The sequence below is a fragment of the Tachyglossus aculeatus genome, chromosome 4 (genome assembly GCF_015852505.1).
Source record: "Tachyglossus aculeatus isolate mTacAcu1 chromosome 4, mTacAcu1.pri, whole genome shotgun sequence".
Lineage (NCBI taxonomy): Eukaryota > Metazoa > Chordata > Mammalia > Monotremata > Tachyglossidae > Tachyglossus > Tachyglossus aculeatus.
The window spans coordinates 23,528,440-23,547,407 of NC_052069.1; the positions used below are offsets into that span (position 1 = coordinate 23,528,440).

At 40.9% G+C, this 18,968-nt stretch overlaps 1 protein-coding gene across 1 annotated transcript in view; it reads right to left on the minus strand.

Annotated features, from left to right (window-relative positions):
• The window catches only part of NEGR1 (neuronal growth regulator 1), a 1,261,670-nt gene that overhangs the window by 401,209 nt on the left and 841,493 nt on the right, over window positions 1-18,968 (minus strand). The window contains exon 4 of the mRNA XM_038745743.1: window positions 16,708-16,839. Coding sequence (XP_038601671.1) covers window positions 16,708-16,839 — 132 coding nt within the window. The remainder of the gene's footprint in view (window positions 1-16,707; window positions 16,840-18,968) is intronic.

The following is an 18,968-nucleotide window of genomic DNA, read 5'->3' on the forward strand; positions in this document are numbered from 1 at the left end:
TGTCTGAGAGTCAGAAGGTCGTGGGTTCTAGTCCTGGCTCCACAACTTGTCTGCTGTGTGGCCTTGGATAAATCACTTCGCTTCTCTGTGCCTCAGTTACCTTGCCTGAAAAATGAGGATTGAGATGGTGAGCCCTACATGGAACAGGACTGTGTCCAACCCCATTTTCCTGTGTCCACCCCAGGGCTTAGAACAGTGCCTGGCATGTAGTAAGTGCTTAAAAAATACCATAACAATTATTACTCATTCATTTATTCATTCATTCAATCGTATCTATTGAGCGCTTACTGTGTGCAGAGCACTGGACTAAGCGCTTGGCAAGTCCAAGTTGGCAACATATAGAGACGGTCCCTACCCAACAACGGGCTCACAGTCCAGAAGGGGGAGACAGACAACAAAACAAAACATATTAACAAAATAAAATAAATAGAATAAATATGTACAAGTAAAATAAATGTATAAATGGAGTAATAAATATGTACAAACATATATACATATATACAGGTGCTGTGGGGAGGGGAAGGAGGTAAGGTGGGGGGGATGGGGAGGGGAAGGAGGGGATTATACTATATATTATACTATTATACTATATAATATACTATATAATTCATTCATTCAATCGTATTTATTGAGCACTTACTGTGTGCAAAGCACTGTACTAAGTGCTTGGGAAGTACAAGTTGGATAATGTACTATATAATATACTAGAAATATACATATATACTATATATATTATACTATACTACTACCTTGTATACTATACTATAGTAGTATACTATATTATACTATAATATACTGTGCTGTATATACTATAGTATATATACTATATAGTATAATATACTATATAATTATACTATTATTATTAGTATCCCTTAGGCACTTAGATTTTCACCCCACTCTGAGACCCACAGCACTTATATAGGTAACCAGCTCTAATCTATTTTACTGTCTGTCTCCCCATCTAGTCTGTATATTCCCGATGGAAGCAACGTGGCCAAGTGTAGAGATCATGGTCCTGAGACCCCGAGGACCTGGGTTCTAATTCTGACTCTGCTACTTGCCTACTGTGTAACCTTAGGCAAGTCATGTAACTTCTCTGGGCCTCAGTTTCCTCAACTGTTAAAAGGGGATTCAGTGTCCCTTTGTGCGACAGGGACCGTTTCCGACCTGATTAACTTGTTTTGACCCCAGCGCTTAGAACAGGGCTTGACCCAAAGTAAGCATTTCACTGATAGCATAATTATCGTTATCACTGTGGGCAGGGATGGTGTCAACATTGACACATCTTTTTATTCTGGTTTTTTGTCTGTCTCCCCACTTCTAGACCGTGAGCCCATTGTTGTGTAAGGACTGTCTCTATATGTTGCCAATTTGTACTTCCCAAGCGCTTAGTACAGTGCTCTGCACACAGTAAGTGCTCAATAAATACGATTGAATGAATGAATACTGTATGCCCCCACCCACTTCGTACAGTGCTCTGCAAACTGTAAGCACTAAAGAAATACAACCGATTCTTGCTTCCCAAAGCCTCTTGGCTGCCTGGATTCTATAATACAAATTTTTTCCACCACTCCTATAAGAAAAAGAGAGACAGAATCTGTGGCATCAAACTATCATCTGATTTGGGCTAAGAAAGAGTTCTGATCTGCGACTTCCATCAGGGGTGTGTGACAGTCTATTGTCAGCTGTGTGTCTTTGGGCAATTCACTTAACTTCTCTGTGCCTCATCTGTAAAATGGGGATTAAGACTGTGAGCCCCCCCATGGGACAACCTGATCACCTTGTAACCTGATCACCTTGTAACCTCCCCAACGCTTAGAACAGTGCTTTATACATAGTAAGCACTTAATAAATGCCATTATTATTATTATTACTCCTTTTACATTTGAAAGGCTTTTGGAAAAGCCTTATTTGCCTTCCTTAAGTTCAAACATTGCTTTATTTGCCACCCCTCCCTCCCCTCCTCTGATTTGTTCTCCCAGGCGGGATCTGATTGTCCCTTGAATGTTTGTCATGATCTAACTGGTGGACAAATATGTCTTTTGAACCTCCAGTGCCAGGGACTCAATCCTCTCTGGTTTTGAACCCAGACGGGTGGATATGGTGGACATAGTCCATAGCAAAAGCAGAAATTGTGAGAGATGGAGAGAAAAAGCAGGAAAGTGGCCTGGTTTTCAACAGGGGAGAGTCTGAGCCAAGATACACTCACTCCATAGTCACCTGAACCCAGTTACTCTGAACTCTGGGAGAACTCTCTTTCTCAGTTTGTTATTTAATGGTATTTGTTCAGCACTTACTATGTCTCAGGTACTGTAGTAAGCACTGGGGTAGATAATGATGATAATAATAATATCAATAATAATGGTATTTGTTAAGCTCTTACTACGCTTGAATGTTTTCTAAGTAGTGTTCACAAGCTAATCACTCAGTGGTATTTATTGAGCACTTCCTAGATGGAGAGCACTGTACTAAACACTTGGGATTATTAACTTGTATCTATCCCAGCATTTAGAACAGTGTTTAATCCTTTTATTATAATAATAATAATGATGGCACTTATTAAGCACTTACTATGTGCAAAGCACTGTTCTAAGTGCTGGGGAGGTTACAAGGTGAGCAGGTTGTCCCACGGGGGGCTCACAGTCTTCATCCCCATTTTTACAGATGAGATAACTGAGGCCCTGAGAAGTGAAGTGACTTGCCCAAAGTCATACAGCTGACAATTGGCGGAGCTGGGATTTGAACCCATGACCTCTGACTCCAAAGCCCGTGATCTTTCCACTGAGCCATGCTGCTTCTCTGTAAGATATAAGGTCAGAGATATAAGATCAGACACAGCCCGTGTCCCACATGGGGCTCACATTCTTAATCCCTACTTTATAGAGGTAGCTGAGGCACAGAGAAGTTAAGTGATTTGCCTAAGGTCACACAGCAGACAAGTGACAGAGCTGAGGTTAGAACCCAAGTCCTCCTGACTCTCAGACTCCGCTTTATCCACTGGGCCACACTGCTTTTCCACTTCACAAACACAATGCAGTTGTGGGAGTTTGGACTTGAAGATGGGGGTTTTTCTCCTCTCAGAAGCCTGGCAGTATCGGTACTTTCTGAAATATGATAAACTGCTAACAAGTGGGAGGGAAAGCAGAAAATACTATTTTCTCTCTGAATCTCCACGAAAAACCTGTGGGTTTGTTCCTTGCTGAGAGCAGGCAGGGGTGAGGGAGGGTGGAAGCAAAATAACCTGCAAACAAGTGGGAGGGGAAGCAGAAAATATTATTTTCGCCTACTTCCCTGCAGATCTCCATGAGAAACTGAGCCAGGACCGTGTTTCCTACCCCGGTCCAGGCCCTCTTCACTAGCAATGCAGAAATTGTGCCTTAGTACACCTGAGAAAGGGAATAATGTCTTTGATAAGCTACTTAAGAAATGATAACTCTTTGAGGAATCCGCCAAATAGGAGGGGCTCTGTCCTTATAATCAGGTTGGCTTCATGTTACCCAAAAGGGGCGTACAAGGTGCTTCCTGAAAGAACACCCTAGCATATACAACTCTGCATCTATATAATAATAATAATGGCATTTATTAAGCACTTACTATGTGCAAATCACTGTTCTAAGCACTGGATGGACGTGGATTTGAGTTCAGCCACCCGAAGAGTCACATAACTATGTGGGATAACGACCAAAGACTTTCTCCTATTAAGAGTTTTCATTCTAAGATTTCACACTAGGAATATAGCGAGGATCACACATCTAGCAGTGAAACACACACACTTCTCAGAGAGAAAAGTGTACTGACTATATAATAGGTTGAATTTAGGTAATATGCCTGGTGCCATTTGTAGAATTCTCCAAAGGATGTTTGGGCCTATCCACTTTAGGGGGAAAAAAAGCAAACCACACAGCTTCTCATGATCATAGACAGTACTGATTGAGATCTACTCTGATAGTAATAATAATTAATGGGTTTGTTGGGTGTGTAGTATGTGCCAAACACTGTGGTAGGTGCAAGGTGGTCAGGTACAGTGCATTCTTCCTCCCATGTGGGACGTGCAGTCTGGAGGGGAGGGAGAAGGGGATTTGGCCTTCATTTTGTGAATGAGGAGACTGGGGCCAAGGATTCATTCAATTGTATTTATGGAGTGCTTACTACGTGTAGAGCACTGTACTAAGCACTTTATTTTTGGGAATAGGCCCAGGGGTGCCCAGCAGGCAGCCAATGGAGCCAGGATTGAAACCCAGACATCCTTTAAATATTTTAATGCTGCATTGCTGCCAATGTCTCCAGTTTTCCCCACCACCCCAGCCTATATGGATAAATAATAATAATAATAACAATGGCATTTATTAAGCACTTACTATGAGCAAAGCACTGTTCTAAGCACTGGGGAGTTTACAAGGTGATCAGGTTGTCCCATGTGGGCTCACGGTCTTAATCCCCATTTTACAGATGAGGGAACTGAGGCCCAGAGAAGTTAAGTGACTTGCCCAAGGTCACATGGCTAACAAGTGACAGAGCCGGGATTTGAACCGATGACCTCTGACTCCAAAGCCCGGGCTCTTTCCACTGAGCCACGCTGCTTCCCATCACACTTTCATGGATAAATCAATCAATCAGTCGTATTTATTGAGTGCTTACTGTGTGCAGAGCACTGGACTAAGCGCTTGGGAAGTACAAGGTGGCAACATATAGAGACAGTCCCTACCCAACAGTGGGCTCACAGTCTAAAAGGGGGAGACAGAGAACAAAACCAAACATACTAACAAAATAAAATAGAATAGATACATACAGGTAAAATAAATAAATACATAAATAGAGTAATAAATATGTACAAACATATATACATATATACAGGTGCTGTGGGGAAGGGAAGGAGGTAAGATGGGGGGATGGAGAGGTGGACGAGGGGGAGAGGAAGGAAGGGGCTCAGTCTGGGAAGGCCTCCTGGAGGAGGTGAGCTCTCAGTAGAGGCTTGAAGGGAGTAAGAGAGATAAAGACCGTGAAACCATCAAGGGATAGAGTTCGGGTCTAACTCCCACCTCTATAATCTTTCCCCGTGCTATGTACAGTGCTCTGAGCACACTAAATGCTTAGCAGCGTGGCTCAGTGGAAAGAGCCCGGGCTTTGGAGTCAAAGGTCATGAGTTCAAATCCCGGCTCCACCAATTGTCAGCTGTGTGACTTTGGGCAAGTCACTTCACTTCTCTTGGCCTCATCTGTAAAATGGGGATTAAGACTGTGAGCCCCCCGTGGGACAACCTAATCACCTTGTAACTTCCCCGGCACTTAGAACAGTGTTTTGAACATAGTAAGCGCTTAATAAATGCCATCATTATTACTACTACTACTACAACTACTACTACTACTACTACTACTACTACTACTACTACAACAAAGACTTTCATTAGGCCATGATGCTCCGCTACAGCACTCACAGTCCAAATGGTCGGAAGCATGCAGACCCAGCAGAGGACCCCAGTTTCAACGTTTGAGCAGCTTGGAGCCTGATGTCGACGGAGATTCCTTTGGTAAATGCTGAAGAAATTTGGCCTGGGCTCAGAGGAGCGGATGACAGCACTGGTGGTCTGCGCAATTTCACTCACGCTCTCTCGCCTCCACCTGTTATGTTCACGTTTGTGTTTTCCCCAATGCTTTGGGGTGCCACAGTGGGAAACCTAGAGGGGGAGGCCGCCAATCTGGGGAATCAATGTGTGGATCCACAGTTATTGGTGGGTAGGAGAATTGCTCAAAATAGACAAATAATAATAATTATTATGGCACTTAAGTGCCTACTATGTGTTAAGCACTGTTTTAAGTCCTGGGGTAATAATAGTAATAATAATAATGGCATTTCTTAAGCACTTACTATGTGCAAAGCACTGTTCTAAGTGCTGGGGAGGTTACAAAATGATCAGCTTGTCCCACGGGGGGCTCACAGTCTTAATCCCCATTTTACAGATGAGGCAACTGAAGCCCAGAGAAGTTAACTGACTTGCCCAAAGTCACACAGCTGACAGTTGGCAGAGTGGGGATTTGAACCCGTGACCTCTGACTCCAAAGCCCGGGCTCTTTCCACTGAGGCACGCGGCTTCTCTGTAGCCATGCTACTTCTCTGTAGATAAGTTAATCAGGTTGTACTCTGTAGATAAATTAATTAGGAGTAGTTAAGTTAAGTAGTTAAGTTAATCAGGTTGTACACAGTCCCTATTCCATATGGGGCTCACAACACGGCTCAATTGAAAGAGCCCGGGCTTCAGAGTCAGAGGTCATGGGTTCTAATCCTGGCTCTGTCATTTATCAGCTGTGTGACTTTGGGCAAGTCACTTTACTTCTCTGGGCCTCAGTTACCTCATCTGGAAAATGGGGATGAAGACCGTGAGCCCCACGTGGGACAACCTAATTACCTTGTATCTCCCCCAGCACTTAGAACAGTGCTTGGCACATAGTAAGCTCTTAACAAATAACAAAATTATTATTATTATTAATCCCTCTTTTATAGATGATGCAACTGAAGCTCAGAGAAGTAAAGTGACTTGCCCACGGTCACAAAGCAAACAAGCTGCAGAGTTGGGATAAAACCCCATTTTCTTCTGATTCTCTGGCCAATGCTCCATCCACTATCATGCTAATCAATTGCAAAGACCCAGCAATGCTGTGCCATGATTTGGGAGTGTTGAGATGGTTGGAGGGATGGTGAAAGTGGGACAGAAGCGGTGGTGAGTCAAGGAAGGCTCTGTCATATTGTACTTTCCCAAGAGTTTAGTGCAGTACTCCACACAAAGTAACTACTTAATAAAAATCATTTATTAATAATAATAATGATGGCATTTATTAAGTGCTTACTATGTGCAAAGCACTGTTCTAAGCACTGGGGAGGTAACAAGGTGATCAGGTTGTCCCACGGGGGGCTCACATTCTTCACTCCCCCTTTTACAGATGAGGTAACTGAGGCCCAGAGAAGTTAAGTGACTTGCCCAAAGTCACACAGCTGACAATTGGCAGAGCAGGATTTGAACCCGTGACCTCTGACTCCAAAGCCTGGGCTGTTTCCACTGAGCCACGCTGCTTCTCTCTGCAAATTAAGAAACTAAGTTAGGCTCAATCATAGTTTCATTTTCAGTTTCAGTCCTGCTAGCAGCTTGTTTCTGTCTCCCAGCTGAGAGCAATAAACTGTTCTGTCAATGGCTTTGGGTCTATATGCCCAGTTGTGAAAACTAATGAAACAAGACCTATAAATAAAACATAACCAAATAAAGATGGATAGAAACATTACTTAGTTGGTAAAAGAAGAAAATAAAATATTTTAGCTCATTTGGTGGGGGGGCAGTGGCGGTGTGCAGGGAAGAATATATATTTTGTTCCAGTTGCATTTTCCTTTTAGTTGGCAACATAGCCTGTCTGGAGGAAAAAGGAACCACACTCTCAAACCAGACTGTCTTTTCACATCTGATAAATCAACCAAGTATATATTTTCACTATGCTGGATAGCTTTTCTATTGAAAATAATATATATATATATATATATATATATATATATATATATATATATATATATATAAAATACATCGAGAAAAAATAATCATTAAAGTATGTCACTAACAATTAAAGACAGTACCTATTAGTAAAGTGTTAAGTGTTACATTACTGAGTCCAGTAATGTAACTCAGATAAATCAACCAAGTATATATTTTCACTATACTGGATAGCTTTTCTATTGAAAACAATATATATATATATAAATGTATATATATATACATTTATTATTATATTAACAAAATAAAATAAATAGAATAAATATGTACGCAACAGCAGCACCACTTGGGAGTACCCCGGGTATACGATTCGCCCTCTCACCCTACTCACCTTCACCCCACATATATATATATAAAATACATCGAGAAAAAATAATCATTAAAGTATGTCACTAACAATTAAAGACAGTACCTATTAGTAAAGTGTACCTCACTTGCAATGAGTCCAGTAATGTAACTCAGATAAATCAACCAAGTATATATTTTCACTATACTGGATAGCTTTTCTATTGAAAACAATATATATATATATATATATATATACATTTATTATTGTATTACCAAAATAAAATAAATAGAACAAATATGTACGCAACAGCAGCACCACTTGGGAGTACCCCGGGTATACGATTCGCCCTCTCACCCTACTCACCTCCACCCCACATATATATATATATATATAAAATACATCGAGAAAAAATAATCATTAAAGTATGTCACTAACAATTAAAGACAGTACCTATTAGTAAAGTGTACCTCACTTGCAATGAGTCCAGTAATGTAACTCAGATAAATCAACCAAGTATATATTTTCACTATACTGGATAGCTTTTCTATTGAAAACAATATATATATATATATATATATATATATATATATATATATATACATTTATTATTGTATTACCAAAATAAAATAAATAGAACAAATATGTACGCAACAGCAGCACCACTTGGGAGTACCCCGGGTATACGATTCGCCCTCTCACCCTACTCACCTCCACCCCACATATATATATATATATATAAAATACATCGAGAAAAAATAATCATTAAAGTATGTCACTAACAATTAAAGACAGTACCTATTAGTAAAGTGTACCTCACTTGCAATGAGTCCAGTAATGTAACTCAGATAAATCAACCAAGTATATATTTTCACTAAACTGGATAGATTTTCTATTGAAAATAAAATACATATATACACGTATAAATATATATATATATATATATATATATATAAAATACATCGAGAAAAAATAATCATTAAAGTATGTCACTAACAATTAAAGACAGTACTTATTAGTAAAGTGTACCTCACTTGCAATGAGTCTGGTAATGTAACTCAGAGGATATCTTTGAAATGGAGATACACGTCGGTAGGCCTGCTATTTATCTAGTGCCACTCTAATTGGCCCAGTGGACCATCAATAAATAGTAATACTACTGCTACCGTCTACGACGAGGACTCCCATCCATCTGAGAGCTCAAACACACCACCGGCTTGCTTAATTTGTTTTGCTAGCTCTTCGCTTATGCATGCATCGCGGGCTAATGAGTAGCTAAGTAGCGCAATTAATTGATACCATTCAATGTTGGATCATCAAAAAAGGACCTCGGTTATGGGAAGGGCTTCCCAGATGCAGGCGGGTGTTTAATCTCAGTCTTCTTCAGGCTAATTGTCAGTCCATTGTGTTTCGCTGATTCTGTGCCATACAATCACCTGCACATCTTTTGTGCGTGTGACACAATCATCATGACGGATTATGAATTGAAAACTTTAAGCTCACATGTGATGGAGGGTGGAGGAAAGGGCTTGGGGTGGAGGTGAGTAGGGTGAGAGGGCGAATCGTATACCCAGGGTGCTGCTGTTGCGTACATATTTATTCTATTTATTTTATTTTGTTAATATAATAATAATGATGGCATTTGTAAAGCACTTACTATGTGCAAAGCACTGTTCTAAGCACTTGGGGGGGAATACAATGTGATCAAGTTGTCCCACGTGGGGCTCACAGTCTTAATCCCCATTTTTATAGATGAGGTAACTGAGGCTCAGAGAAGTTAAGTGACATGCCCAAGGTCACACAGCAGACTTGCGGTGGAGTCGGGATTCGAACCCATGACCTCTGACTCCAAAGCCCGTGCTCTTTCCACTGAGCCACGCTGCTAATATGTTTTGTTCTGTTCTCTGTCTCCCCCTTCTAGACTGTGAGCCCACTGTTGGGTAGGGACCGTCTCTATATGTTGCCAACTTGGACTTCCCAAGCGCTTAGTACAGTGCTGTGCACACCGTAAGCGCTCAATAAATACGTTTGAATGAATGACTGAATGAACCAATAACCCGGCTCATTTCCGGAATCCTTAGACTCAGCGCATCAGCCCTGATTTGACCTTCCCAGAGGCCCAAATGGTGGCATTAAACTGGGGGTGAAGGTCAGTGAAATGATTGCGTCTACCAGCTTTACTGTACTGTACTCTCCCAAGTGCTCAGCACAGTGCTCTGCACACAGTAAGCACTGAATAAATACAATTGAATGAATGAACCAATGCAGTGCCCTCCTCACAGTAAGTGCTCAATAAATAAATTGAGCGTTAAATAAATAAATAGTCAGGGGTTCTAATCCCGGCTCCACCGCTTGTCAGCTGTGTCACTTCACTTCTCTGTGCCTCGGTTACCTCATGTGGAAAATGGGGATTAAGAATGTGAACCTCATGTGGGACAACCTGAGTACCTTGTACCCCCCAGCGCTTAGAACAGCGTTCGGCACATAGTAAGCGCTTAACAAATGCTATCATTATTATTAAATACCATTGGTTGATTGACTGTGAAATGAAGCCAGAGATATCTTTTGTATCAGTGAAGCAGAACGTTTCCTTGAAAAGAGCAGTCTGCTTGGCCTTATCGGAAAGCTCAGGTTTGGAAGTCAGAAGACTTGGGTTTTAACCTAGTTTTGCCACGGGCCTGCTGTGTGACACTGGATGTGTCATTTAACCTATCTGTGCCTCAGTTTCCTCACCCGTAAAATGGAAATTAAATATCTGTTCACCTGTTCTCGTTTCCACTTGGGCCGTTAGCCTTACATAAGACAGGGACTGAGGCAGATCTAATTATATGGTATCTGCCCTAGCACTCAACACAGTGCTTGGCACACAGTAAGTGCTTAATAAATAACACAATTATTATGATTATGAATCAATCAATTGTATTCCCAGACTAAGCCCCCTCCTTCCTCTTCCCCTCCTCCCCCTCCCCATCCCCCCGCCTTACCTCCTCCACCCCCACAGTACCTGTACATATGTATATATGTTTGTACATATTTATTATTCTATTTATTTATTTATTTTATTTGTACATATTTATTCTATTTATTTTATTTTGTTAATATGTTTCGTTCTCTGTCTCCCCCTTCTAGACTGTGAGCCCACTGTTGGGTAGGGACCGTCTCTATATGTTGCCAACTTGTACTTCCCAAGCGCTTAGTACAGTGCTCTGCACACAGTAAGCACTCAATAAATATGATTGAATGAATGAATATTCATTGAGAATTTTAAGTTTCTCCTTTTAAACTGTAAGCTCCTTGTGGGCAGGAAGTATGTCTACCAATTCTTTTGAATTGCACTCTCGCAAGCACTTAGTAGAGTGCTCTGCACAGATAAGCCCTCAGTAAATACCACTGATTGACTGATAGTTCAGAGCACTGTACTAAGTGCCTAAATGCTTCTTCCCCAGAATCTCCTCAGCAGCTATTTGTTGCTTGGGAGGATGGCGTTCATTTCACTCTACAAATCGCTGGGATCTCTGCCACTTAGCAGCTGTGTGACTTTGGGCAAGTCACTTAACTTCTCTATGCCTCAGTAACCTCATCTGTAAAATGGGGATTAAGACTGTGAGCCCCACATGGGACAATCTGATTACCTTGCATCTACCCCAGCATTTAGAACAGTGCTTGGCACATAGTAAGCGCTTAACAAATGCCATCAAAATTATTATTATTACCCCTCCATTCCCCAGTGGAGCCGGGTGAAGTATCTAACCTACCTGGGTGAGACATCACACCTCAGAAAGTGATGAGCCAGAAAGAGGCCTCTGAAGTAATCACCATTTTCTCCTGCAGCGTCTGTCTCCCCTACTACTGTAATGTCCTTGAGGGTAGGGATTATGTCTACTAACTCTGGTGTAGTCTCTCAAGTGCTTAGTACAGTGCTCAACCTTGAGTAGGTGCTCTTTTCCTCACCACCATCCAAAATGCACATGTTCTCTGTTGCTTGATTCGCTGTAGCAATCGCTATACTTCCATCATTCATGAATCTACATCTAGGTTCCAAGTACTCAGTGGGAAAGAATAAAGTCTTTTCATTTGCCCTTTACAGTGCTATCACTACCCATAAGCAAATAGGAGTTTAATGCCACAAAATCGTTAATAGCTTTTTTTTTCAACCTCCTTCACTTTACTGTATTCTTGTTCATTGCAGAATGGCACTCTCAAACAGGTTTATTTTTTGAGGAAAGTTTTTGTAAGGATTCCTTGGATCCTATAACCATAACCAGTCCTCAGAAGAGCCCCTGTTTCAGGAAGCAGGGAACCACCCCACAACAGCTGGTTCGCTTCCCTGCAAGCCAATTTCTTCCAGAGGCCCTGAATATTAGATTTAAGTACAACTGTAGCAGGCTACACAAATTTATTTATTTTATTGCATTTTACGTACTTAGAGCTAAGGCTTTTAAAATGGTTCACGCAGATTTGCATAAATTACTCTACAGGTTTATACAAATAACATGCAAATCGGAGTCCCTGATTTACTGGGAACAAATCAACTTGCCTTACTTTGGACAGAATCCATTTTATAAACTCTCTCCTTTTCAAAATTCCCAGGGGGCTTTTCCCTCATTCTAGCTTACCACAGGGGTGCAATCTCTTTTTCTCTCTATTTTCCTTCTTGCCTGCTGATTTACCAGCCTTTTCAATGTTTCTCAAAAACTTTCCACTACCTATGTTGGCACTTTCTCCTCTTGAGTTTCAGTGGAAAAAAGTAAAATCAAAAAACAAACAAACAAAAGCATCTTTTGCCTCCTTTTTTGCCTTTCCTATTGAACGAAAATATTTCCTTTCATTATCTCTGTTGCTACCTCAGTCCAGCTGCTCCAAGAGGCTCTGAACAGGCCCCTGGTAACATATATGACTTAAAGAATAAAAATATTCTGTGTTGAAATCTCAACCACCACTCATGTGTGCTCTATTGTATCTATCCACTGAAAAATGCAATTATCAGGATTGATACTTCAACCTCAAACCCAAACTGCACATTCATCTTCCTTAATTATGTATCAGCTCTCACCTCCTACACTGAAGTCCCCGTGGTCCTTCATTACACATTAACTACTTCACAGATACCATCCTCTGCCTGAGAACTTGAAAAACTGCTCAGCTTTCCTGAAGACTCTGGGAATGTGGACTGGTTTTTCACAAAGTTAGAGCCATAATTCCCTTCCGTGTCCCTGCTGCTCCAGCAGAAATGTTCCAAGGATGTCCACAAGAGTCGAGCTGAATAACGTATAATATGAAAAACTTCAGTCTGCTGTGGACAGGTGGCCAGTTTAGAAATGTGATGAGTTTCTTCAAGAGGCCTCGAGAAGCAGAGTGGCCTAGTGGAAACAGCAAGAGCCTAGCACCTGAGTCAGCGTGGCTCAGTGGAAAGAGCACAGACTTGGGAGTCAGAGGTTGTGGGTTCGGATCCCGCTCCATGACTTGTCAGCTGTGTGACCTTGGGCAAGCCACATAACCTCTCTGTGCCTCAGTTACCCCATCTGCAAAATGGGGATTAAGACTGTGAGCCCCACGTGGGACAACCCGATCACCTTGTATCCCCGCACTTAGAACAGTGCTTTGCACATAGTATGTGCATAACAAATACCATTATTATTATTATTAATCCTGGCTCTACCACTTATCTGCTGTGAGACCTTGGACAAGCTAATTAACTTCTCTGTGCCTCAGTTACCTCATCTGTAAAACGGGAATTAAATCCTCTTGCCGCTGATTTAAACTGTGAGCCTTTGTGGGGCAAGGCCTGTGCCCTACCAATGCTCCAGTGCTAAGAACAGTGCCTGACATATAAAAAGTACTTAACAAATGCCATTAAAAGCAAAACAATAAGAAAGATAGTCAATACCAAAGGCAGAATAGAAAACAGTGGTATGCCCAAGCAGATAGGCAATGGTCTTCAGTGCTGCAGAGGAAAAAACGTACTTCCACCACCAATGCCATCATCCGTAGTCACTGAGAAGCTATTGGGTATCATGCATACTGTACAAGGTGTTTGGGAAACCAACAAAAATCAGTAGAAGAATTATTTTCTGCCCCTCAAAAAGGATATGGTCTAATGGACGAGGACAGTTGACACAAATTGTCAAGTATAGGGTAGGGAGATACAAAGGATCAACATACGGGAGCTAATATAGCTTTAGAGAATAGATGCAATCTCAAATGTTTAAGATGATGCGCTGGACTGACTGAGAAAGTCAGGGGAAATAGTAAGGGCTTCTTCCTGGAGGTGGGAACTTTATAGAAATGATTTGAATGGAGGGGAAAAGCATGTATTGTGGCAGAACTGAGGCAGAAAGGTGTTGAGGCCAGGAGAAAAGGTAAAAGAAATATTAGGAGTGGGACAGTTGGGATTGAAATGCAGTTTGAAGGCTTTCTTGGGAAAAGTGAAGAGCAGGAGCTAGATTGTTCCAGAAGGAGAGAACAGATAGGTAAAAGGGAATTGGCTAATGAGAATTTGCTAAACCAATGTTAGAAGCTCTTGTTTTTATCAAGACCGGGAACTATTGGGCATGCTTGAGGAGCAGAGTGATGTGTTCCCAACTGCCTTCATAATTTTTCTACAAAACTGTTCAGTCCATATTTCCCCCCTCCTCAAGAACTTTCAATGGTTACCCATCCACCTTTACACACTGTTCTCTTCTTCCACTCCCTTTTGCGGCACTCTTGATATTTGATTTGAACCTTTTTATTCACTCTTCCCTCAGCCCCACAGCACATATGTAAATATCCATAATGAATTTATTTATTTTAGTGTCGGTCTCCTCCCCTAGACTGTTAGCTTGTGGAGGGCAATTAATGTATCTATCAACTCTTCTGTACTCTCCCAAGTGCTTAGTCCAAAGCTCTGCACACGGTAAGTGCTCGGTAAAATACAATTGATGAATTTTAAGAAGGAGGTGTATTGAGAACTATACTGTGAAGTATGGTTTATGGGTAATTTACAACGATCTCCCAGGGGTATTTTAACTTCCTGGATTTATCTCTAGAATTCTACCTGGATCCTCAAAAGGAGTCACTCTGCTTTACTTTGTATTTTTATTGATTGATTGATTCATTCATTCATATTTATTGAGTGATTACTGTGTGTGAAGCACTGTACTAATTGCTTGGGAGAGTAAAATGCCATCATTATTATTAAAATAAAACAACAGACACATTCCTGCCCACACGAGCTCACAATTTAGAGACTTTTTAAAAACTGATACTGGCATAATTTTTTATTTAATCTCATATTCCTTCCTCAAGATGCTAGTAGACTCCCTGAAGCTCCACACAACTACACATCCTTTAGTGTGTTGTGTATGTTAACATGTCATTCGTCTGACTTGAAATTGTGAATTTCTTAAGGAATCCTCCCTACCTGTTAACCCTCTCGTGGAACAGGGTCTGGTATGCAGTCAACTCAATCAATCAAATCTGCTATTTATATCAGTTGTTCTGGAAGGCTGACAGACATGTTTTGTAAATTATGCAAACTGTATTCAACTCTGTATTCCCCTCTAGACCGAAGCTCACTTGGAGCAGGGAATGTGTCTACCAACTCGGTTATATTGTACTTTCCCAAGCGCTTAGCACAGTGCTCTGAACACAGAAAGTGCTCAATAAATGCAATTAGTTGATTGCATTTATCTTTAAACTCTACTGCTTACCCTTACCTGTAATTTATTTTAGTGTCTGTCTTCCCACACTAAATTATAAGCTTCCTGTGACCAGAGGGCTTGTCTACTAACTCTATTGTACTCTCATAGTACAATGCTCTCCACTAAGCAAGCACTCAATGACTATTATTGTTTGAGTGACTAATTGAAAATTGCCATGGGACCCACTAAAGTCAGTTGGTACAGTATCATGTATGGGTAAGTCATAATTATATCTTAAAATTTGAAACATTACCTTCATTTATGTAGAAACACAAATTGACATACCATCTCAGAACATAATAAAAACCTGTTTTGCTGTTATAATCCAAGCATTGTTTGATGTTTATGAAGACAGTTCTGATAAATGATTAGTACTGATGGAATCTGCAACCATTTTCAGACATTCCAAATCTTCCTTTCTATTATTTTATTAAAGAGTTCAATTGATCAGCAAGAATATGTCTGAAAAGCTGTACGTGATGGGCCATAATGTAATGTAGCAGACCCTCACAAGCACTTCCACTGAGACCATAACGTCTCTTTCGAGTAATGAAAGAAATACCTTCTAGCTCAATTTCTCCAGCATTTATGCAGAAATTGCAACATAATAACACTGACTGTCTTACACGCTTCCCCTAATAGCCTACAGTATAGACAATTTCAGCCGAACGGCTTACATTCATGGAAAACGTATTTCTTCTTTTTCACATTACCACAAAGCTCAAACAGAATTAAATTACTAACCACGTAATAGCAGAGTAAATCTGGCAGGATGTATCGCAACACGTCAAGTGCCACAACACTTCCCTTCTATTGGTGTTGACGGGGACTATGCACCTAAATTCTCACAATTTGTTCTCACATTTTTTAAGTTAAGCCAGTGGAAATAAAAATATGACCCTTGTATCCCAATGTTGTTGAGATAAGGAGAGCCAAGTTTTGAGTTATCCTCGGTGCTTGGAGTTGGAGGCTATTGGAAGCATTTCCAATTCAATTTCAAAGTTACCTGTATGATGCTCCCTCAGATCATTAATGTTACATTGCAACTGCTGACACATAGTGTGACATGTAGAAAGACCACAGTTCCACCATCACCGGTTGTTCTTTGCCAACTGTCAACCGATTCATTTTTTTTTAACTTCAGGCATTTTTCTCAGAGGTGTTTGATCTGCTCTGATGCGTCAGTGATTAAAAGTGAGCCGACTTACAGTTTACCGTGATTTGTACTTTTTTCACATCTGGGAACGACACATCATTCTCCGCTCCGCATTCATACACCCCGGCTTGGTCTCTTGTGATTCCGTAGATGTCCAAATATTGTCCGCTTTCAAAAGGTTTGGCTGCAAGAAGAAAAAAAAAATCCAAGATGCTAAACGGTAGTGGCCTGAGACATCATTCAAGTGAGACAACATTTCCATGCCTCTCTCAAGGAAAGCGCTGAAAGACGAACCTGGAAATTATGAAAGCTTTTATACTCAAACATTCAGCGGGAATAGCTGAGTGGCCCAAGATCCAAACTTGAACAAATGCTGCAATGACATGAGCTTCTCCTCAATGAGGTCCACACACACACTATTTGGTAGATCAGGGTTTCTTCACATTAGCACACAATAAATACATCTCTGCACCATTTGGTAATTGAGTTCAACAACCCACCAGCCTCATAGGTGAAGTGTATTGATATGACGTTATTATATTGACTCATAGAAAGTGTTAGATTGCGCTTGGATATTTAAATCTACCCATTGTAACTTTTCTGGAAAATATTCATTCATTCACTCAATTGTATTTATTGAGTGCTTACTGTGAGCATCTCTACCAGTCCTATATTTTTTATGGTCTTTGTTACGGGCCAGGAACTCTTTCAAGCATTGAGACACCACCTGTTGCAAATACAGCTTATTATCTTAATCCCCAATTTACAGATGAGGGAACTGAGGCACAGAGAAGTTAAGTGGTTTGCCCATGGTCACACAGCAGACAAGTGTCAGGGCAAGGGATAGAACCCAGCTCCTCTGACTCTCCCATCTGTGTTCTTTCCATTATACCACATTGACTTTACTGTTCTGCCTGTTCCTAATTTCTTCGTACAGTACTCTGCACACAGTAAATGCTGAATAAATACCACCAATTGATCGATATTTATTCTCCAACTCTTCTCATTCTAAACACTGCACTGCACATTCCCCTGGGAATGGCCGAGTTAACACCTACTTGCTTAGTTAATCCTGTTTGGCTTCTAAAGGCAGCATTCATTCAACCGTATTTATTCATTCATTCATCCATTCATTCAATCGTATTTATTGAGCGCTTACTGTACTAAGTGCTTGGGAAGTACAAGTTGGCAACATATAGAGACAGTCCCTACCCAAAAGCGGGCTCACATTCATTCAATCATATTCATCTTACCTCCTTCCCTTCCCCACAGCACCTGTTTATATGTATATATGTTTGTACATATTTATTACTCTATTTATTTAATTATTTTACTTGTACATATCTATTTATTTTATTTTGTTAGTATGTTTGGTTTTGTTCTCTGTCTCCCCCTTTTAGACTGTGAGCCCACTGTTGGGTAGGGACTGTCTCTATATGTTGCCAACTTGTACTTCCCAAGTGCTTAGTACAGTGCTCTGCACACAGTAAGTGCTCAATAAATATGATTGATTGATTGACTGATTGATTGAGTGCTTACTGTGTGCAGAGCACTGTACTAAGCGCTAGGAAAGCACAAGTTGGCAACATATAGAGACAGTCCCTACCCAACAACAGGCTTACAGTCTAGAAGGGGGAGACAGACAACAAAACATGTGAACAGGTGTCAAGTCATCAGAATAAATAGAAGCAAAGCTAGATGCACATCATTAACAAAATAAAATAAATAGAATAGTAAATATGTACAAGTAAAATAAATAGAGTAATAAATCTGTACAGACATATATACAGGTGCTGAGGGGAGGGGAAGGAGGTAGGGTGGGGGGATGGGGCGGAGAGGAAGGAGGGGGCTCAGTGTGGGAAGGCCTCCTGGAGGAGGTGAGCTCTCAGTAGGGCTTTGAAGGGAGGACGAGAGCTAGCTTGGCCGATGTGCGGAGGGAGGGCATTTCAGGGCATTTATTGAGTGCTTACTGTGTGCAGAACACTGTACTAAGCGCTGAGCATGATCAGAGGTGGGGGAAAAAAACTCCTTGTGGTAGGAAGTATATCTACCAACTCTGTTGTACTGTACTCTCCTAAGTGTTTAGTATAAAGTAAGTGCTTAATAAGTGCCATTGATTGATTTATGTGTTCTCTGACAACTGGAAAGGTGTAGGGGCTTTTGGAATCACTATTGGATTCTCTTTCTCTATCTTTTCCCCTTTTGACTGTAAACTCGTTGTGGACAGGTGATGTGTCTACCAACTCTGAAGTATTGTTCTCTCCCAAGTGGTTAGTAATAATAATAATAATAATAATAATGGTATTTATTAAG